General features: G+C 45.5%; 3 protein-coding genes across 3 annotated transcripts in view; all 3 read left to right on the forward strand.

Moving 5' to 3' along the window:
• The window catches only part of NR2C1 (nuclear receptor subfamily 2 group C member 1), a 57,373-nt gene extending 52,228 nt beyond the window's left edge, over positions 1–5,145 (forward strand). The window contains exon 16 of the mRNA XM_023749953.1: positions 5,040–5,145. The gene's annotated coding sequence lies outside the window, so the exon portion shown is untranslated. The remainder of the gene's footprint in view (positions 1–5,039) is intronic.
• Positions 1–5,314, forward strand: part of NDUFA12 (NADH:ubiquinone oxidoreductase subunit A12) — an 11,298-nt gene extending 5,984 nt beyond the window's left edge. The window contains exon 4 of the mRNA XM_006084131.3: positions 5,040–5,314. Coding sequence (XP_006084193.1) covers positions 5,040–5,220 — 181 coding nt within the window. The 3' untranslated portion in view covers positions 5,221–5,314. The remainder of the gene's footprint in view (positions 1–5,039) is intronic.
• Positions 5,315–16,718: 11,404 nt separating this feature from the next.
• On the forward strand, positions 16,719–18,710 carry KCNA5 (potassium voltage-gated channel subfamily A member 5). Its single transcript, XM_006084132.3, has one exon. It carries the CDS (start codon positions 16,898–16,900, stop codon positions 18,707–18,709), a length of 1,812 nt encoding a protein of 603 aa, XP_006084194.1. The 5' UTR covers positions 16,719–16,897; the 3' UTR covers position 18,710.
• Positions 18,711–20,246: the final 1,536 nt, after the last annotated feature.

The raw sequence follows: 20,246 nt of genomic DNA on the forward strand, positions 1-20,246 counted from the left end.
GGGGGGGGGGAACCAGATGGAGGGGAGCTATGGGGGGAAAAAAGAGGAACAACTAATAATCTGAACAATAAAGATTTAATTAAAAAAAAGACAAAGTACTGATCTCTATTCCATAGATTGCTGAAATAATACCATTTGTTTGATATACAATAATCTGGGGAGATCCTTTCTAGTTTAGAAAATTTCACCAAAAAACTAAAAGTAAGTTTATCAAGGTAACTGACATTTTATTTTAGTTGAGCTTAATCATCAGAAATAGTTTTGGGCAAGTGGGATAATCTCAGAGTATTCACTTCCATTGTAAAAGCTCAATCAGAAATCCACGCATTTAACCAAAGTGAGTGAGATGTGAGACAATAAGGAATAGTGAAGACTATAATGAACTGAAAAGCACATACTACATCAAAGAGGGCAGCAGCACTATTCATTCTTCCTCAGTTCCATCAGGTGAGAATTTGACCAGGGGTTTCCAGATAGATGATTTTTCAAGGGAAAGTAGAAATCTGTATTTTATGGTGAGATTTCTTGTTTTTTATATGTTAATTTAAAATATTTGTCAACTTAAATACATCACTATCTAATACATGATAGAATGTTCTGTATCTGTTCTGTTCAGTAGGGTAGCCACTAGCCACATGTGTCCCTTTGAAATGTGACTAAGAAAGTGAATTTTTAATTTTATTTAAACTAAATGGGCTATTTGATTGTTCAGAATAGGTTTGTTTTTGTTTATTTGTTTGTTTTTGTTTTATATTGTGTGAGCTAAGCAAACATGTTTATAAGACTTCACCTACAACCAGTTTTCAACCTCTGGTCTACCACGTGGACCAGTTAGGAGCATTGAACCATGACATTGATGTGGTTTGAAAACCACAGTATTGGATTATGTCTATACTAAAACTCATTGGCTCTTAATAGCAGCACTGATGCCACATTTGAGGCTGGATTTCCTCTTTTAAATGGGAAGTAAGGTATGGTTCTGTTAAGGTCTGGGGAGCTGGGATTTTAGGTTTAGAGCTGTCTGCCTTCTCCGAAGGGGCGTTCTGAATGTCAAGGGCACTATTCAAGACCAAGGTCTCAAAGTGAATTATTGGTTTTAGAAATTAAAAAATGTCCCGGTTTTTATTTGTTTGTTTGGTTGTTTTTTTGGGTGGGATTGGTCCTGTAAAGATGTAGAAGGCAGGTGGGTGTGTTGTTCACATTGAGATCTATCTCCTTCAGAGTACGCATCTAACATTGGTCTCAGGGTCTATATTTTGGGAGAGTAGGGCGTGGGGGAGGGAACTGATTTAAATTATGTGAGATGAAACAAATTTAAAATTACAAAATAGTAAAAGATATGAAGAGATAAAAGTGCTGTTCAGCCAAGCAAGCCCTTTTATATAATCTGGCATCACATGGAGAAAAGCTGACAGTGGTAGAAGACAGCACTCCAGCAGGTGCCTGAGGGCAATTGAGGGTTTAGAGCTGAATTTCTCTGTGGAGTGGAGCCTCCTCTAAAGGCTGAGTACCTTCAGTGACCCTTGTTTGTAAGGGAAGTTTAAAGGCCTGTGATTAGTCTTTGTGGGAAGAAGTGATGTGAGACAAGCACAGCTGTTTGTTTCTCAGACTCCCTTTTGCTGAGTGTCATGTACTGTGGAATTCTAAATCTGTGGATTCTTGCCTGTGATTTGATTCCTGAATAAGTTTGAAGTAGGGTTGATTTATTAGAGCCAGGCATTATCTTACACATAGAGAAATGAATAACTCATACAGTGTGTCAACTTTATGCATTCAAATAACTTTATTTATTGTATACCTATCAGGTGCAAAGACCTATTGCAGACACCAGGGATACAACAGTGAATAAAACAAAGTTCTTGCTCTCAAAGAGAAAAATAAATACGTTTTATGTTTTAGGTAACAATAAACACAAAGAAGATAATATGAAGCTGTCATTCATAAAGGGATAAAGAGCATGGAGGGTTAGGTGGCTGCTTTATCCTGGGGTTAGTAAAGACTTCTTCAAGGAAATGAAGAGAGCAAGGAGAAAGGGGGTGGGGTGGTGGTGAAGAGCTCCAGGCAGCAGTAACCAAGTGCAAAAGCCCGGTGTGTTTGAGATGTATTTCTTGTATTCAAAGAACAGCAATATGGCCAATTTGACTGGAATGGAATGAGAGGGGAAGATATTAGGAAATGAAGTAGGAGAAATAGGCCCTAGATCATGTAGATCTTGTAAGTCATGGTGAACACTTTGACTTCTTCTCATTGGACGGTAGGGTAGGATGTGATCTGTTTCACAATTTTTTAAAAATTGGGAATATCAAATTTCTGAAAAGTTACAAGTATTTGAATCATTTCATATTAAGTTGCCAAAATGATGCCCCATCACTCCTGAATATTTTAATGTGTGATTCCTGCTGCATAACCACAATATAACCATCAAAGTCAGGAAATTACCAATGATACACCACTACTGTGTAATCTTCAGACCTCTTCAAGTTTCATCAAGTGGTTCCAACAATGTCCTTTATTGCAAGATGATCTAATCAGACATTTCATGTGCATCTTAATTCTCTCTAGGCTCTTTTACCTTGGATTGGTTGCTCAGCTTTTCCTTATCTTTTATGACCTTGGCACTTTTGAAAATTACAGGTCAGATATGTTATAGGGTAGAATGTCCCCCAGCCTGGGTTTGTCCAGTGTTTCCTTATGACTAGATTCAGACTATGCTCTGGCAAGAATGTTACAGAAGCAATGTCAGGTTCTTCTTGTTGCATCCTTGCTCTCTTGGAGTTTATACAGTTGACCCATGAACAACACAGGTTTGAACTGCATGGATCCACTTAAATGCAGATTGTAAATGCCTGTACTGTTTTCAATCTTTGGTTGGGAATGTACAGATGTGGAGGAGGCGAAATGTATACAGTATACACTGATCAGGTTTTTTTTGGTTGGCATAAAATGTTCTAGAAGCTTGTGTAGAGAAGAGGATGGCAGGTAGGGGGGATTACTGGGAGGTGATAGAGAGGAATCAGGTGATTCATAGGTGGTGGTATCATTCACTCAGATGAGAATACTGAGAGAAGGGAGGTTGGGGTGTATGGAGGGTTGGAATCAGAAGCCTCTTTTTTGGAGATATAAGTTTGAGATACCTGTCAGAAATCCAAGTGAATAGATATGCCACAAAAACAGCAGAGTAACTGAATCTGGAGCTTAGCACAGAGGTCAAGCCAGCACCGAAGAATGAGTAGTAGCTAGCAAGGTAAGAGGAAAGAGAGATTAGCATTTCAGCAGCATGGGAAGGCTACCTGTATCTCTGTATCTATTTTTATTCATCAGTTTATGTTGTTCATTATATTCCACAAATGAGTGAGATCATGTGATATTTATCTTTCTCTGACTGGCTTGTTTCGCTTAGCATAATGCTCTCCAGGTCCATCCATGCTGTTGCAAATGGTAAGAGTTCTTTCTTTCTTACAGCAGCTTAGTATATAATTGTCATTTAATATCTTTGTTTCCAGTTATTTTGACACAACTAATATTTGAGTACTGAGTTTTTCCTAAAATGTATTATATTTTCATTATAAGTATTTATCTCTTTGGTATTTATAACTTTTTGCCTTTCTCTCAGTGTCCTCATTTGTAGTGTCACTGCCTTTATCATCAAGTTTAAGTAATTTTGTATTTTGTCCTTTAAGAAAATAACAGTGACATAAAATTGAAGCTCTAATGCCAGCTGCAACATAGTTTTCTAGACAGTGCTGTTAGTCCAATGGTGTCTTTAATTAATTGGAATAAAAATGAAAACCTGTTTTGCAAAAACTCTTTGGTGTGGAAATCATATTATTTCTTTAGCCTTTATTCAATACTAATTGTAACAGAAGGGTTATGCTAGCCTGTTTCTTATGAGAATAAATTGTTTACTCATTCCTTGACTCTTGCCAGTAGCCTTACTGGGTAAACGTTTTCAGATTTTATGTATTATCAATTATTGCTAGTAAACACTCTTGAACATACATAGCATCATAAATTTTTCTTATTAGGTTTAGTCTTAATTATTTTAGTGAAACCTCCTCCCCTTACCCTTTTCTCTGTAGCTGGTTAACCTTTTATTCTTGGAGCTGCATTCTATGCCTGTCTCCTCATTCCCTGTTTTTATAGGGTCATATCTGTATTATGAGCTCTGAGCCTTGGGGGATCTGGGATGAGTTCTCGCTCCTTCCTTTCCCATATAAATTCAGCTTGGATTCCTGCTCAGTTCTACTCTTTGTCCCTTGGACATTGATTCTTCCTTTCTCTGTCATTAGAGAGACATCCCCCTGTAGACTCCAAGGAAAGCTCCTAGCTTCCTTCAGGCCAGATTTCTGGCCCCTACCAGCAAGTATCCTTTGAAATTAAATGGTTAAACGCTTAAAGCTGAAATACTTGTGAACTGTGATCTAATAATTTTAAGGTAACAAATGTTATGTTCTCCAGTGTTCAGACTTAAGCTTGAATTTAAGGTGCATGTAGAGACCCTCTACCTCTTCCTTTTCCTCAGCATTGGGTTTCCAACTACAGCTTCATGAGGCAGAGCAACTCAGCACACAGGAACTCCAGAGTCAGCGCATCTCATAGTAATACTGTAGTTCATCAATTTTCTAACATATTTTTACATCTAAAATTAGGTACATATTCTATCAATAGTCTCATAAGTTGATTGGCAGCATTTTTTAGTTTTTAGAGATACATAAAATAATGGTGTATCTTAAAATTGATGGTGTCCTAGATTTGATGAAATACAGTAAGGATAATAGTAATAGCTAGCATTTGTTGAATTCCTACTATGCACAGGAATTTTTCTAGGTGCTTTATGTGTATCATCTCATTTAATCCTTACCCCTCTTTAGGAAATGAGATGTTCAGATGAAAAAACTAAGTCATAGAAAAGTTCATTTAGTTAGTGATGGAGCTAAGATTTGAGCTCAAGCAACAAAATAGCCCCAGAGCTGCCCTCTTAACCTTCCTCCCCGACACTGCACGGCCTCTTCCTAACTGTCTTCTTTCTCCTCTTTAAGGCACCGTTGGCTTCACTGTATGACTGATGATCCTCCAACAACAAAACCACCTACTGCTCGTAAATTCATTTGGACAAACCATAAATTCAACCTGAGTGGCACTTCAGAGCAATATGTACCTTATTCCACCACTAGAAAGAAGATTCAGGAGTGGGTCCCACCTTCAACACCTTACAAGTAAAGACAATGAACAATTTAAACATGTAAAATATGAGGCTTTTCATGTAATTGCACTTTTGCTGCTTACTGTTAATTAAAATTATTTGATTAAACAATGTCTTTTTGCCCTTGTTATTTATCAGTTGCAAAATAGAGGCTTACAGATGTGGGTAATTGAAGTAGACTTCTGTTGGGGTGGGTGCTGGTTTACAGTTCTCCTTACCCGGGGTCGTGTCTGTGCTTTTCGACTCTGCCTCCCTACCACAGCTGATTGATAGGGGAAGACCTAAAGCTGAGCTGAGCCCAACGGATCTTCTCGAGAGACAGAGAGGTTGAGTGAACAGAACTGGATGGATGGCTTTTATGGTAGCTCTACGGAGGTTTTCAGAGATTCATGTTTCCCGAGCTTTGGTTCTTTCCAGTTTATTTGGATGTGTGAACCATCCTAGAATCCATCCACTATATTATTTCTTTAAGCTAACTAGGGTCACTGATTTTTTGTTGTTGTTTGCAAATAAAAGAACTTTAATGTCTATATTGATTCCAAAAAATGGGTTGTAGGCAGACCTTCAGGGAAATGAGGGGTCTTTGGCATTGGTTGTTTCTGGGTAGGACGAAAGGCAGTGCCACTGCCCTCTGTATTCTGGATAGAAAGCTTGCAGCTTCAGTAATCCAGTAGCTTGTCAGGCCATTGGTTTTAGTTACCAGGATCCATGAGCTCCTTGAGGATAAGGTCCTTGGATACTGCTTAGCAGCCACCGTAGAACAATATACTGGTGATGGAAAAAGAATGCAAGGATTATGGAGTCAGATAGTTGCTTTCAAGGGCACTGGGTAACTTAAGGGAGAGAATGAACCTTGATTCCCAAACCTCAACTCAAGGCATTGAGTGAAACTCTGGACAATAAAATGACTTAGCTAACCTCAAGTTTCTCAAATGAAAATTATGGGATAGAGTGGGGTCCTGGTTGTTGGTATAGGGACATCTGGCATGAGCTAGGAAGTCCCCGAGTGCACTTTAACATCACCTCGGGCAATTTTTTAGCTCTAGAGGCCCAAGCTATTAAACCAGCCTCTCTGAGGGCTCCAACCGATGGTTCCATTGCAGCTGAGGTTGTGAACTACTGAGCTAAAGAAAACACCAAACTGGTTCTCCTGAAAGTCTCAGTTATAGGAAACCAGTTTTCTCACAGCCTCACTGCTGAGTATCCCTTACTTAGCTGGATCAGGTTGAATTTGGTACCCTCAGGAGATACTATATTCCGTGTGCTGTTTTGGGCAGCTGTCTACAATTTGCTGGTGGACCAATGTAGAGCAGGACCAAACACTAAGAGCTGGCCAGTGCTAGATTGAGATTTCACATGCTCGGTCACCTGCCTCTTCAGTAACTTTTCTGCCAGGGCCTAAAACAGAAACCTGTGAGCAACTGGAAGTTCTGTCCTCACTTGCTGTTCTTTCTGGTCAAGCATGTTGGAGGGTCACCTGCTAGAAGAAAAATGGGTGCGTCCTTCATGGGGAGGGAGAAGATGGAAAGGTAGTAATTAGGAAATGTTGGATTTGCACAATCTCTTAAAGTGGTTAGGTAATCTTAGAGTCAGGCATGAAAGCAACAGAGGTTTTAACCTGATTTTTTTTAAAAAGCCAACTTGATAGGTCTATGTAACAGACACTTGAATCAAGCCAGAGAATCACAGCTTCTCAATTCCTAGAACTGAGTTAATTCTCAGGACCAGAACCCTTGATTTAAGGGCCTTTGCTATAACAGTAGAGATGTGTGTTATGAACCTTTCACCTAGCTATTTCTTTAGGTGATATGCAGTCTGAAATGAGAAATAACCAAAGTTTTTAGGGATCAGTGGATAACTTGTTCTAAGTTATGGGGTGGATTGAGAAGACTATGACTCCTGGTAAGAATAGAGGTCATGGGAGGAAGATTGGACACTGAACTCCTCCTCCCCCTCCCTCCCCCCATCACCCTGATTCATTTCCTCAGTTCCTAAGTGTAGATAGGATACACATCCTTTGCAGAATCTCTCCATTGGCTCCCTGTCCTAAGGAGTAAATGCTCTGTGGTAGAAGGACCAAGGGGAAGACAAGACATTGGAGCATTCTGTTCCTCCAAAATACTAAGTAAAAAAGCAGTATGTCTTTGGAGGTAATTATAGAAGTTGTACAACCATCAGAGGGTAGAAAGATACAAATGTGGTAACCTGTCATATCCCCAAGTGAGTCATTTGACCAGTGAGAAGGATTGATGGTTCTTGGAAATGACAGTGGACTCTGCATTAAAACTTAATCTTGAGCCCTGACTGGTTTGGCTCAGTGGATAGAGCGTCGGCCTGTGGACTAAGGGGTCCCGGGTTCGATCCCAGTCAAGGGCATGTACCTTGGTTGTGGGCACATCCCCAGTAGGGGGTGTGCAGGAGGCAGCTGATCGATGTTTCTCTCTCATCGATGTTTCTAATTCTCTATCCCTCTCCCTTCCTCTCTGTAAAAAATCAATAAAATATATTTTAAAAAAACAACAAACAAACTTAATCTTGAGGTGATCTGAATTACAGCTGCTATTCCTGAAATGGTCTCTATTGGAGCATCTTAGAACAGCCTTAGTTAACCAAGGTTAACTTAGTTAACAGCCTTAGTTACATTTGATATGTAACTATTGGTATAACCTCTGCATTTTTATCCATTTTAGTTAGCAGAGTCCCCTAGCAGTTTGCTTTTACCTGGCAGGGACAGAAACAGCTTTATAAATCTGTCCCATAGATGTCAAATCCAGCTGTGTGCTACATGAGGACATTTAATGAATCACCAAACCATAGGATGTCACATTAACACACTGTTGGAAATACCAGATACACGAATGCCATGGTAGATTCATGTGTTCAAAGGATGAACTCCGAATCTCACAGAGGTACAGGCACTTGACTGCTTAGTAATATCCCCAGGGATTCAGTGGTGATAGCCCCTCCAGTGGTAAGGACACATTGCTACATCTTGCCCCTTCTACAACTAGGAAAAGCACAGCACCTTGTAGAGACAGCATATGGCACACGGGTGTTTTGTAGATTTATTTTCTAGGTGACCTGAGAAGCTGTCAGTGCAAAGCAGTCTCTGTAGGAGGCCCAGGCTGCCATCTAAGCAGGTCTGCTCCTCCGCCCTCTCAAAATACCTGGGAGACTTAGTGAAATCAGAAACAAGTCTCTCCAGAAAATCATGGAAGCACACAGGATTGGGTAGCAAAGCTGTGAACCCCTGGCTACTTTCCTTTTCAGAAGCAGCTTCGATTTGTTACTAGTGTGTTGGAGACCATGGGACACAGGTGCTATCTAACCCACCTACTCATAAAGTGGACCATGTCCAGTAACACTCCATCACCTCGTCGATGGGGCCAGAGCAGGCCATAGGCACTTAGTTTGTGTGAGCAGATTTCTTCCCTCTCTGTGCTTTTGACGACACTATTTCCACACCTTGTCCCGGCCAGTCTGTCCCTTCGCCCTGGCAGAGAGTTGTTGGCCAATTAACTGAGCATAATAAAAGTCAAGCCTGGTTTATAGATGTTGTGCAAGATGCACTACCAGCTGGAAGTCTATTGTGTACCACACCCCCTATCCGCAGCTGTTTTGAAGGACAGCAGAGGGCAGGATTTCAGCAGGAATCAGGCAGGCTTTCAAGCAATGCCTTTTATCATGTATTTTGACTGGAAGGAAACATGACCTGAGTCTGGCTCTGTCACCAGTCACTGGCTATATGTCAGAGACTTGAAAAGAGCAGCATTGAAAATTACTGTGAAGGTTTTGAGAAGGGCTTTGCCAATGAACTTTGAGGATTGGGCCTAGAACCCACAGAGATTAAGAACAAAGCAGCCAGGTGCTTACAGGGTCATCTCCTGAGCACAAGTCCTGTCTCAGCATTGGCTTATGGATGAATGCAATGTAAAAACACCTAAGGCCAGCAGCCCCATGGTGGCAAGTTCATTTCATTGGGGCAAAGCTTGATTTTTTTTCATGGAAATGGATGTTGTTCTGAATTTGGATCTGCTTTCCTTGCCTATCATAACTTAGCCAATACCAACATTCATGGACTTAGAATGCCTTCTGCTTCGTCATATATAGGATAGTGCCCTGGCCAAGAAAACCACTTCATAGAAAAGAGTCCATGAACTAGAGTCTTCAGGAATCCCTGCTTGTGTTCATAACATGCCCATCTACCTCTCAAACATCATCTTTCTAATTTTTCCCTCTAACACCTACCATGTGTCAGTCATACCAACCCTTTCTTTATTCTTTTTAAAAATTGAATGTATTGCCCAGCTGGCATGGCTCAGTGGTTGAGCATTGACCTATGAACCAGGAGGTCACGCTTCAATTCCTGGTCAGGGCACATGCCCAGGCTTTGGGCTCGATCCTCAGTGTGGGGCATGCAGGAGGGAGCCGATCAATGAGTTTCTCTCATCATTGATGTTTCTATCTCTCTCTCACCTCTCCCTTCCTCTCTGAAATCAATTAAAAAAATAAAAAAATTGAATGTATTGGGGTAACATTGGTTAATAACATTATATAAGTTTTAGGTATACAAGTTTATAATACATCATCTGTATATTGCATTGTGTGCTTACCACCCAAAGTCTAGTCTCCTTCCCTCACCATATATTTGATCCCCTTTACCCTCTTCATACTTCCCTCACCCCTTCCCTTCTGGTAACTACCATACTGCTTTCTGCATCTATGAGTTTGTTTGTTTTATTTATTTGTTTGTTGATGTTTTATATCCCACATGTCAATGACTTTATATGGTTCTTGTTCTTTGCTGTCTGACTTATTTCACTTAGCTTGGTACTCTAAAGATCCATCCATGTTGTTGCAAATAATATTTCATCATCTTTTATGGCTGAGTAGTATTCCATTGTATTTATGTACCACATCTTTATCCAATCATTGGTTGAAGGACACTTAGGTTGTTTCCATGTCTTGGCTATTGTGAATAATGCTGCCGAGAACATAGGGGTACATATCTATAATAATAAAAGCACAATATGCTAATTAGACCAGACGTCCTTCTGGAGGACCTTCCAGATGAAGCCATGGCTGCTAGGGAAGCCTGAGTCCCGGGTGCCAGAGGGAAGCTGGTGCCGGCAGCCAGGGGAAGGAAGGCCTACCTTGCACGAATTTTAAATAGTGTTTTCAAGGTTTTTTTTTGTTTGTTTGTGTTTTTTGTTGTTGTTGCCTTTTTTTGGTAGATACCCAGAAGAGGGATTGCTGGGCCATATGGTAGCTCTATTCTTAATGGTTTTTTGAAGAATCTCCATACTGTTTTCCAATAGTGGCTGTACCAATTTACATTCCCACCAGTAGTGTATTCTCACCAGCAGTGTCTGAGGGTTCTTTTTCTCCACATCCTCTCCAACTTGTTAGTTTTTGTTAGTTCTTGTCTTGTTGTTAATAGTCATTCTAACAGATGTGAGTGGTAGCTCATCGTGGTTTTGATCGACATTCCAGGTTCATTCTTGCCTTGGGGCCTTTGCACTTGCTGTTCCTTCTGACTAGAATAGTAATATATTTGTGTAGCTCCCTCTTTTGTATCATTGATGTTTCACTTCACCAATATCACCTCCTTTCTCAGCAATATCTGTGTCCGGGTAATCTAAAGGTAGAAACAAAAATAAACTCTAGTTCCTGGGCCCAGTAACAAGCACTGTTAACATTTCATTCATTGATTCAACAAATATTTGAGGGTCTACTTTTGAGTAGAGAAGGGATGTTTTTAAAGAATCACAGTGTGGCCCAGCCTGTGGTTGAGTATCGATCTGTGAACCAGGAGGTCACAGTTGGATTCCTGGTCAGGGCACATGCTTGGGTGTGGGATTGATCCTCAGTAGGAGGCAGCCCATCAACGATTCTCTCTAATCATTGATGTTTCTATCTCTCTCTCCCTCTCCCTTCCTCTCTCTGAAATCAATAAAAAGAACAAAACATATTTTATTTATTTTATTTATTGATAAGGTATCACATATGTAACAAAACATGTTTTAAAAAACAAGTCTGTCTCCTGGGCAAGCACCATGTGGTTATTCCATCTTTGGGTAATTGGGCTTAGCACAGATTGAGTTGAGCCTCCTTCTACAGATTTCATTACCTGAAGGTAATAGCAGTGTGGCTTGATGGGAAAGTCTGGGAGAGGAGTGGAAAGGGAGAGAGGGAAAGAGGGAAGAGGATGGGGATGCCTAGTTCCAGAGCAGTGTAAGACCACACAAACACTGGGCAGCAAGCAGGGAGGTCTGGAAGGCTGATCTGACCATGATGTCCTGAGATTGGATGTTGATACCTCTGGCTTGACATTCCTTCGGAGACCAAATGTGCCCCACCTGGGGAGGCTAAAGGGCTCTAGAAATCATGAGAATTAAAATCCCACCTGGGGCCCAAGGGTCAGTTACCTCTGACCCCTTAACCAAAGTTTGAGAATCTGACTCTTGAGATGCCAACTTTTGGGAGCAAGAAAACTCTGTCTCCAGACCTGGAAGCATTAAAATGCCCGTATGGCTGGAATGGAACTAATCTGACCCAGACCCCTTCCTGGCCTGCATGGGTTGTGTATTGACCACAGGTTTTTCCAGACTTAGCAGGGATGCTTCTTATATAATAATAAAACAATCTTACATTTGCTTAGCACTTTTAAAATACTTTTTTCCATAGATCTTGATACATAACCTAAATTCATAAATATGTATTTATGCAGGGTGGGCAATAATTTAGCTGGAAATTGAATCTAAAATACTCAATTACTGCTTCCCTTGATTTGGGTACCTAAGCAGAGAGTTGGGAAATAAAAGGTGCAGCTGTTGTTGAGAAAGTAAAAAAACAACAACAACCAATTCAAATATCTCCAACCCTAACAACAAATGAAGCTCTTGGTTCAAAGTTAGAAGGTTTTCATCTTATGCAAGTGAATAGCATCATGAGATGTGTTTAGGGAAGAAAGGATGGACTTGAGCAAAAGAGAGACAGAAAAATAGTCACAATGCGTCTATAACCCAGCAGCTCGTCAATGGAGGCGGAAAGGGAGGCAAGCCCTCCGGGCCCCTGTATATGTCACTTTCCTTTCTATGTTTGGTCTCTGAAAATGCACTGGATCCATTAATGAATTTATTCCTGGATTATATCGAGAGGGGGAAAGAGGACAGGAGGGAGGGAGGGGAAAAGCCAAGCTCCAGATGTGAGTCTTGATTTGTGAATGGCCTCTCATCTTAATCCCTCTAAACAGGACATGAGAACAGTCCGCCTGAGGCCTCTGTCAGATCTGGGTCAACTTAAGCGTAATCTCTCCCTCTCCTCTAACCCCCAGCCTTTTCTCCAGCTTCCATCTCTCAGCACAGTAAACACATCTTCTCTCCCCACACCCCACAAACACGTTTGTTTTGTTCATGTGTTTTGCTTTACTTCACCTTTGACGCTTCCATCAAACAGGAAAGGAAGGTCATTTCCAGGGCTTCCTTCCCAAGGTGTTGCATTGAGGGGCAAGTGAGAGGGCAGGGGAGGGAGAGGAAGGACAGCTGCTCCCCTCATTAAAATGTTTTTTACTACAAATCTATATGGAGTGCATCTGGGGGACAGGATTAGGTGAGAGAGGGCTTTACCCTTTTGCTGATTAATAATACTCGATCCAATCATTGCTTGACAACATAGCCTTGCTATATCTTATTTAATAGTAATGCACCTCAGAATCCACACTTTGTAACACTGAGCAGGAAGACCCAGCCTACCATTTTTTAAATAATTGTTTAGCCCTAGCTGGTTTGGTTCAGTGGGTAGAGCGTCTGCTTGCGGACTGAGGGGCCCTGGGTTCGATTCCAGTCAAGGGCACATGCCTGGGTTGCAGGCGAGATCCTCAGTGGGGGCATGCAGGAGGCAGGCAGTCAATGATTCTCTCTCATCAATGATGCTTCTATCTCTCTTTCCCTCTCCCTTCTTCTCTGAAATCAATAAAGATATATGTTTAAAAATTGTTTAAAGGCATTTTGGTGAATTTTATCTATGCTGCCTTCTGTTGTCTCTCCCCGGTCCAGCCTAAGAAGTCCCAAGCCCTCTCCTCTGACTCCCAATACCTCCATGTTTGCTTACAAAGATGCTAACTGAGGAATTATGGGGAAGTGGGGAAGAACAAGTCTCCCCAGTGTGGGGGTGACAGCTTCCCTTGTAGAGGAAATGCTAAGATGGTTTTCTTCACTTTCCTTTTGTGATGGAGAGGAGATTCAGGGTGATGGGGGTGATTTGAAATAGCTGGTTTACCAAAGTGATAGAAAAGGGACTGGGAAAACAGCCAAGTCTGCACTGGGCAGAAATGGCCCATCCTTGTAACCCTGTGGGTCTGGGCTGCCTGTCACTACTTAAGCCAAATAAACAGAGACAGGGTTGAATCTTATATGAGCATTTATTCCAATAATGCCAGCAGCATGGGAGAGCAGCAGGTCATCCATGAAAATCCGCTCTGCACCCCCCATAAATCAGTTTACATGGGGAGGTAGGCAAAAGGAATAAGAATGGGTGTGACAGTTACAGATTACAGGCATTGTGGGCTGGGGTGGGCCTCCATTGTTTGGGCAATAAGGTTGTTAATCTTTCCATGATAATAGTCAGTTCTTGGTTGAGAATGGACCACATTCCAAGGTTGACTCCCAGGTCCCAGGGGTGTGAAACTCTCAGCCTGGTTAGAATGTGCTTTCTTTAATCAGAACAAAACAATCACAGTTAACAGAGAACGATGAATCCTATATAATAAAAGGCTAATATGTAAATCGACAGAATGGTAGAATGACTGGTTGCTATGATGTGCACTGACCACTAGGGGCAGACGCTCAATGTAGGAGCTGCCCCCTGGTGGTCTGTGCAGTCCCACAGGGGGAGCACTGCTCAGCCAGAAGCCAGGCTTACAGGTGGCGAGCACAGGGAGCGGGCCTAAGCTGTCAGTTGGACATTCCCGGAGAGCTCCTGAATGTGAGAGGGCGCAGGCCGGGCTGAGGGACCCCCTGAGTGCATGAATTTTGCGTACCAGGCCTCTAGTATTTCTTATAATTAACAGCTAGTCCCCAATATTCTATTTCTGCCCCTAACACTACCAGCTGAGGCTGTCAGCTAACTGTACTCCTTGAAACTAAAAAGTAAGTTCTTTGTTTAAGGGAGAACCTAGCAGTATACACCCATGGCTGCCACATGTGACATCTGGAGGCAATTTTGCAGGGAATCTACGAAGGCAATAAATGTATGGAAAGCAGATTTAAGAAATTACCACATTAAAGGAAGCCTGGCCTATGTGCTTTTCCAGGACTGTTTATGTTGTGCTGATTCTTCGGGAAATAGTCTCCCCCTGGAAGACAAGGTCCAGAGAACATTTTTCCTTTGGGAGCCCAGGAAGAGCCCTGTGAACCAATGTGGTGTCCCTGTATTTACAAGATGCATGAGTCAGTAAACAAGAAGCGAGGCCAGGGGTCTGAGAGCACCCTTTGCCAGCTCAGTAAGCCCCAGGCTCCCCAAGGGCAGACCTGATCCTGACTGGCAACCTCAGAGCCAGAGAAAATAAAAACCCAGAGCAGACGGAGCAGGAATGGCAGAGGTCTGGGGAGGGGAGTGCAAGGCCCTTCGGTCAACCAGTGATGCCTCCACATACTGATTTTCACTTCCATGCCCCTTCCTCACTCATGCACATCTGCAAGGACAGCCAATCACATGCACAAGTCACACACAATGAAAACATTTCCACCTGCTGAAATCACGTCCACTCTCACACTTCAAAAAGCCACATGCACATACACTTCTCCAACCCAGACACGGGCCTGGTATGTGCACCCCCTGCTATTTCAACTAACACTTGTGCACCTGGTACCAAGTTTCCAAAACATCCCGTCTGTGCAGATGGCAGATAAGAGACTGTAACATCCACACACATAAACCCCAAACAACATATAGGAACAAAACTAATCAGACATTAAAAAACACAGTGACTTTACGGTAACTTAAAACCAACAAACATCTGGAACTGTCAGAATTGCCTTGAAAGATATCTCCCTTGGCTATAGATGCCCACTGAAACCCTGCAGGAGCTGGGGCAGGGGCAGATAGCCCAGTGCAGTAACCCAGAAGGACTTAGCTGTTATCTTAGCCATCCCTTGCCTCCTGCAGGAGGGAACTTAAGCCCTCAGGCATCCCATGTTGGGGGGAGAGAGTGCTTGCATCTGGAAAGGGGATTACACATTTCTATAGAGGAGTGGAGTGGAGGGAGCAAGAGACTCATCGATGTTTGCTTAAGTTTGAATCCCAGCATTGCCTCTTTCTACCTGTATGACCTTGGCAAGCTATTCAGTCTCACTGTGTTTCAGTTTCCTCATCTATAAAATAAGGATAAGATTAGTTCTTACAAAACAGGTTGCTGAGCCTGGTGCATCATAAGAGCAAAGTATATGCTGGTTATTATTCTACTGCTGGGAGTTCCTCAGCCCTGGGGGCTTCCACAACGTCTCTGGTTCTCTCAGGTACACTGTCCCTACACGGACCTCCACGCAGTGGCTAGCTCCCTTCACCAGGCAGCAACAGCTCTCACCAGGATTTCTTTATCCCTCCTCCCCTTTCCTGTTAAGGTGTTTTTAAAAATGTTATTTATTGATTTGAGGGGGGGGGGCATCGATTTGCTGTTCCACGTATCTATTCATTCATGGGTTGCTTTTTGTATGTGCCCTGACCAGGGATCAAACTCGCAGCCTTGGCATACTGCACTGCTGACCACTGCTTCCTGGACTGGGAATGAGGGCTTTCCCCGGGTAAGGGCAAGGTTGCAGCCTGTTACCTCTTGGTGGGTTTGTTAGGAGTTGGGAAGAGACATGCTTCTCGATTGGTTTGGAAATCTGTCTACCTATCAATCATCTATCTATCTATCAATCATCTATCATCTATCTATCTCATCTTTCAAGGCCCATAGCTCTGCCACGCCCCTTCCAGTGTGAAATGTTTCCCAGAGAAGAGAGAACCGTTATTCCTCCAAGGCAGAAATGTGAAAAGGACTGTTGCCTCTTCTTTCTTACTCCGACGCAGCCAAAGATTTATCCCTTCAACCCATGACAACTCATTCCCCCTCGAGTCCACTCTGTGTTCAGCGGGCTCCCAGGTGAACTGAAATCCCGAGCTATTCTCATCTGGTTGCCCTGGGAGTTTCAGCGCTCTAGGTACAACCTGTTCCTCCATCCTCCCCGCTCCCTCCCAACCTCCCTCCCTCGCCCTGCTGCGACCTTCTCAGCCCTCCTCCCTCCCCTGCTTAGGGCCGCCGCTGCGCCCTCCGGAGAGACGCTAGCTGTCTGGGTACCCGGGAGGGGAGGCGGAGGAAGAGGAGGGGAGGGGAAGGGAGGAGGCGGGGAAGCGCGCCAAGGGGAGGCCGGGCGCCGCCGCGCAGCCGGGAGGGGCGGCTGAAGGTTGCATCTGCTGGAAGGAGGTTTTTGGCTGCTTGGTAACGGGCTGCCAGAACCCAGAGAAAGGCAGAGAGCTGGGCAGCGGCTTCTTGACGTCAGGACCTAGCGAGGGGATCGCGCCAGCAACCCCAGCCCGCCTCACTGTGAGCCAGCCGACGGCGGGAGAGGAGCCGGATGCCAGGCTCTCGCGGGGTGTGAGTGGGGCGCGGGAGCGGATCCAGGGGCGCAGCATGCCCCGGGCCCCAGGGCCATGGAGATCTCCCTGGTGCCCCTGGAGAACGGCGGGGCCATGACCGTCAGAGGAGGAGGTGAGGACCGGGTGGGCTGTGGCCAAGCCACAGCGGGGGAGCTCCAGTGCCCCTCGACGGCTGCGCTCTGCGATGGACCCAAAGGGCCGGCGCCCAGGGGATGCGGCGCGCCCCGGAGCTCGGAGCCAGGAGGGCGGCCTTGGCCACGGCTGCCCCCGGAGCAGCCACAGCCTGGACAGGTTCCGACGGGGGACGAGGAGGGAGAAGGCGACCCCGCCCAGGGCGCGGCGGAGGATCCGGTGCCGAGCGCGGAGGCCCTTCACCACCAGCGCGTCCTCATCAACATCTCGGGGCTGCGCTTCGAGACGCAGCTGGGCACCCTGGCGCAGTTCCCCAACACCCTCCTGGGGGACCCCGCCAGGCGCCTGCGCTACTTCGACCCCCTGCGCAACGAATACTTCTTCGACCGCAACCGGCCCAGCTTCGACGGCATCCTTTACTACTACCAGTCGGGGGGCCGGCTGCGCAGGCCGGTCAACGTCTCCTTGGACGTGTTCGCCGACGAAATTCGCTTCTACCAGCTGGGGGACGAGGCCATGGAGCGCTTCCGGGAGGACGAGGGCTTCATTAAAGAAGAGGAGAAACCCCTGCCCCGCAACCAGTTCCAGCGCCAGGTGTGGCTTATCTTTGAATATCCAGAGAGCTCGGGGTCCGCGCGGGCCGTCGCCATCGTCTCGGTCTTGGTCATCCTCATCTCTATCATCACCTTCTGCCTGGAGACCTTGCCCGAATTCAGGGATGAGCGGGAGCTGCTCCGCCACCCCCAGGCGCCCCACCCGCCTTCGGGGCCGGAGCGGGGGGCCAATGGCAGCGGGGCCGGGGCGCCCTCCTCTGGTCCCACGGTGGCGCCTCTCCTGCCCAGGACCCTGGCCGACCCCTTCTTCATTGTCGAGACCACGTGCGTCATCTGGTTCACCTTCGAGCTGCTGGTGCGCTTCCTGGCCTGCCCCAGCAAGGCCGACTTCTGTCGGAACATCATGAATGTCATCGACGTGGTGGCCATCTTCCCCTACTTCATCACCTTGGGCACCGAGCTGGCGGAGCCACAGCCGGGGGGCGGCCAGAACGGGCAGCAGGCCATGTCCCTGGCCATCCTCAGAGTGATCCGTCTGGTCCGCGTGTTCCGCATCTTCAAGCTCTCCCGCCACTCCAAGGGGCTGCAGATCCTGGGCAAGACCCTGCAGGCCTCCATGCGGGAGCTGGGCCTGCTCATCTTCTTCCTTTTCATCGGAGTCATCCTCTTCTCCAGCGCAGTCTACTTCGCAGAGGCGGACAACCAGCACACCCACTTCTCCAGCATCCCCGATGCCTTCTGGTGGGCGGTCGTCACCATGACCACGGTGGGCTACGGGGACATGCGGCCAGTCACCGTGGGGGGCAAGATCGTGGGCTCACTGTGCGCCATCGCCGGGGTCCTCACCATCGCCCTGCCGGTGCCCGTCATTGTCTCCAACTTCAACTACTTCTACCACCGGGAGACGGACCACCGGGAGTCGGACCGCCACGAGGAGCTGGCCGCCCTGAAGGAGGAGCAGGGCAGCCAGAGCCAGGGGACAGGGCTGGACGGCAGAGGCCAGCGGAAGGCCAGCTGGAACAAGGGGTCCTTCTGCAAGGGGTCCCTGGAGAATGCGGAGGGGGCCCGAGGGGGCAGCTGCCCTCTAGAGAAGTGTAACCTCAAGGCCAAGAGCAATGTGGACTTGCGGAGGTCCCTGTATGCCCTCTGCCTGGACACCAGCCGGGAGACAGATTTGTAAGGGGGATCTGGTGGGATGGCTGAAGCCTCCCGAGCCTGGGCATCTACATTATACCACAGAGTATTTCAAACCCACCCCATTACCCAAGTCTGCCCCTCTTCCTTTCGCTCCTGCCCTCCCTCCCTCTTTCCCTGGATCCCCCCACTTTTCCTCTTCTTTCCATGACACCAAGGGTCGCCTATTTTTAAAAAGTACCACATTCCATGACGCAAGAGCTGTTAAAATGGTGAGCGCCATGAGATGGATGTATTTGTAGCCAGTTTCCTATACCCAGCAGAGGAATAACTCAAACAAAAATGACTTTAAATAGCCCAGATCCCAAGGGATTTTATAACCTTTCCCCTCACCCCCATCCATGTGTTCCACATTTGCTTTACATATGATTGTATTTGTGTATAGGGGGAAATATTTTTATGGCTGGTGAGTGGGTTTTTGTACTGTAGTTCAGATGAAGATATTTTGGATATATTTTTCTGGACATATGTTGTCTTTATGGAAGGGAGAGTTACTGTGATGTTTTTCTGTGAAATGTATAGTCAGAGACCCTGGGTACAGGGTCTGGTTCCTGTGTCTGTAAGCCTCTCTCTTTTCTGGGATGTAGTATCGGTGCTGTGCATCTAGGGCAGGGAATGTTCTGGAAGAAAGGCAAGTCTGACTTTTTTTGTGCGCCTTAAACAATTCTTATAACTTCCTTCGAAAAGCATGTTAATGATGTTGGAGGAAGACTTCTGACAAGTCATTCTCTTTGTTTTTACCCCAGGAAATAAAATGTTACTTCGTTGAGGCAAGTGTTAGTTTTCTACAGCTGATGCTTTTTTTTTTTTTTAATAATTAAAAAAAGCCTGTCACTTACTGTTTCTGGTTTTGGAGTCAGAGCAAATGCCACCTTGACTGGGGAAGAAAACTGGGAACCCTAATGATTTGATCATCAACATATTTTGGCTGGGTCCCCTCTGTGACTCATAGAGGAGTAAATTCTGTTTGTCTCGGGCCTTTGATGGCAGGGACCCCCTGTAACATGTTGGTATGAGACCCAGCCATCAGCATGGAGTGGGATGGAGCTAAAGGCAGAGGGTGACCAGGACCTCCCTCCGCACCTCCCCCCACACCTGCTGTGGTCTCCCGCTGCTGGATTCTGAACTCTCCTTTGTCTGCAGGTTTTAAGCCATCCTTACCATGGCTCTCAGCAGCCCTGGGAAACAGGCCCGATTCTCAGACATGAAGCCCGTTCACAAACGAGGCCCTGGAGTGAAGGTCACAAAGGGAGGGAGGGAGAGAGGGAGGGAGGACAGGAGCAGCACCTGCTATACTCTCCCTGCCAACCGTGATGGACAGAGGAGAATGCACTGCCCTTTGATGGACGGAGGCAGCCAGAGGCCAAGTGGGAGGATTTGCTTGTCCTCAGTAAAGGCTGGTTTCTCCCATGTCTGGAGTATTCCCTAAACCCAGAACGAATCTCTTTGTTTCCTTTTCACTGGATGCTTGTGGAAAAACATCACAGCAGGTATAACACTGGCTAAAATTTCTCTCTGGGATT

Source organism: Myotis lucifugus, unplaced genomic scaffold, assembly GCF_000147115.1.
Source record: "Myotis lucifugus unplaced genomic scaffold, Myoluc2.0 scaffold_10, whole genome shotgun sequence".
Classification (NCBI taxonomy): Eukaryota; Metazoa; Chordata; class Mammalia; order Chiroptera; family Vespertilionidae; genus Myotis; species Myotis lucifugus.

Excerpts from the sequence above, each read along its gene's own strand:
- KCNA5 (XM_006084132.3), top strand. The coding sequence starts at position 16,898 with ATGGAGATCTCCCTGGTGCCCCTGGAGAACGGCGGGGCCATGACCGTC.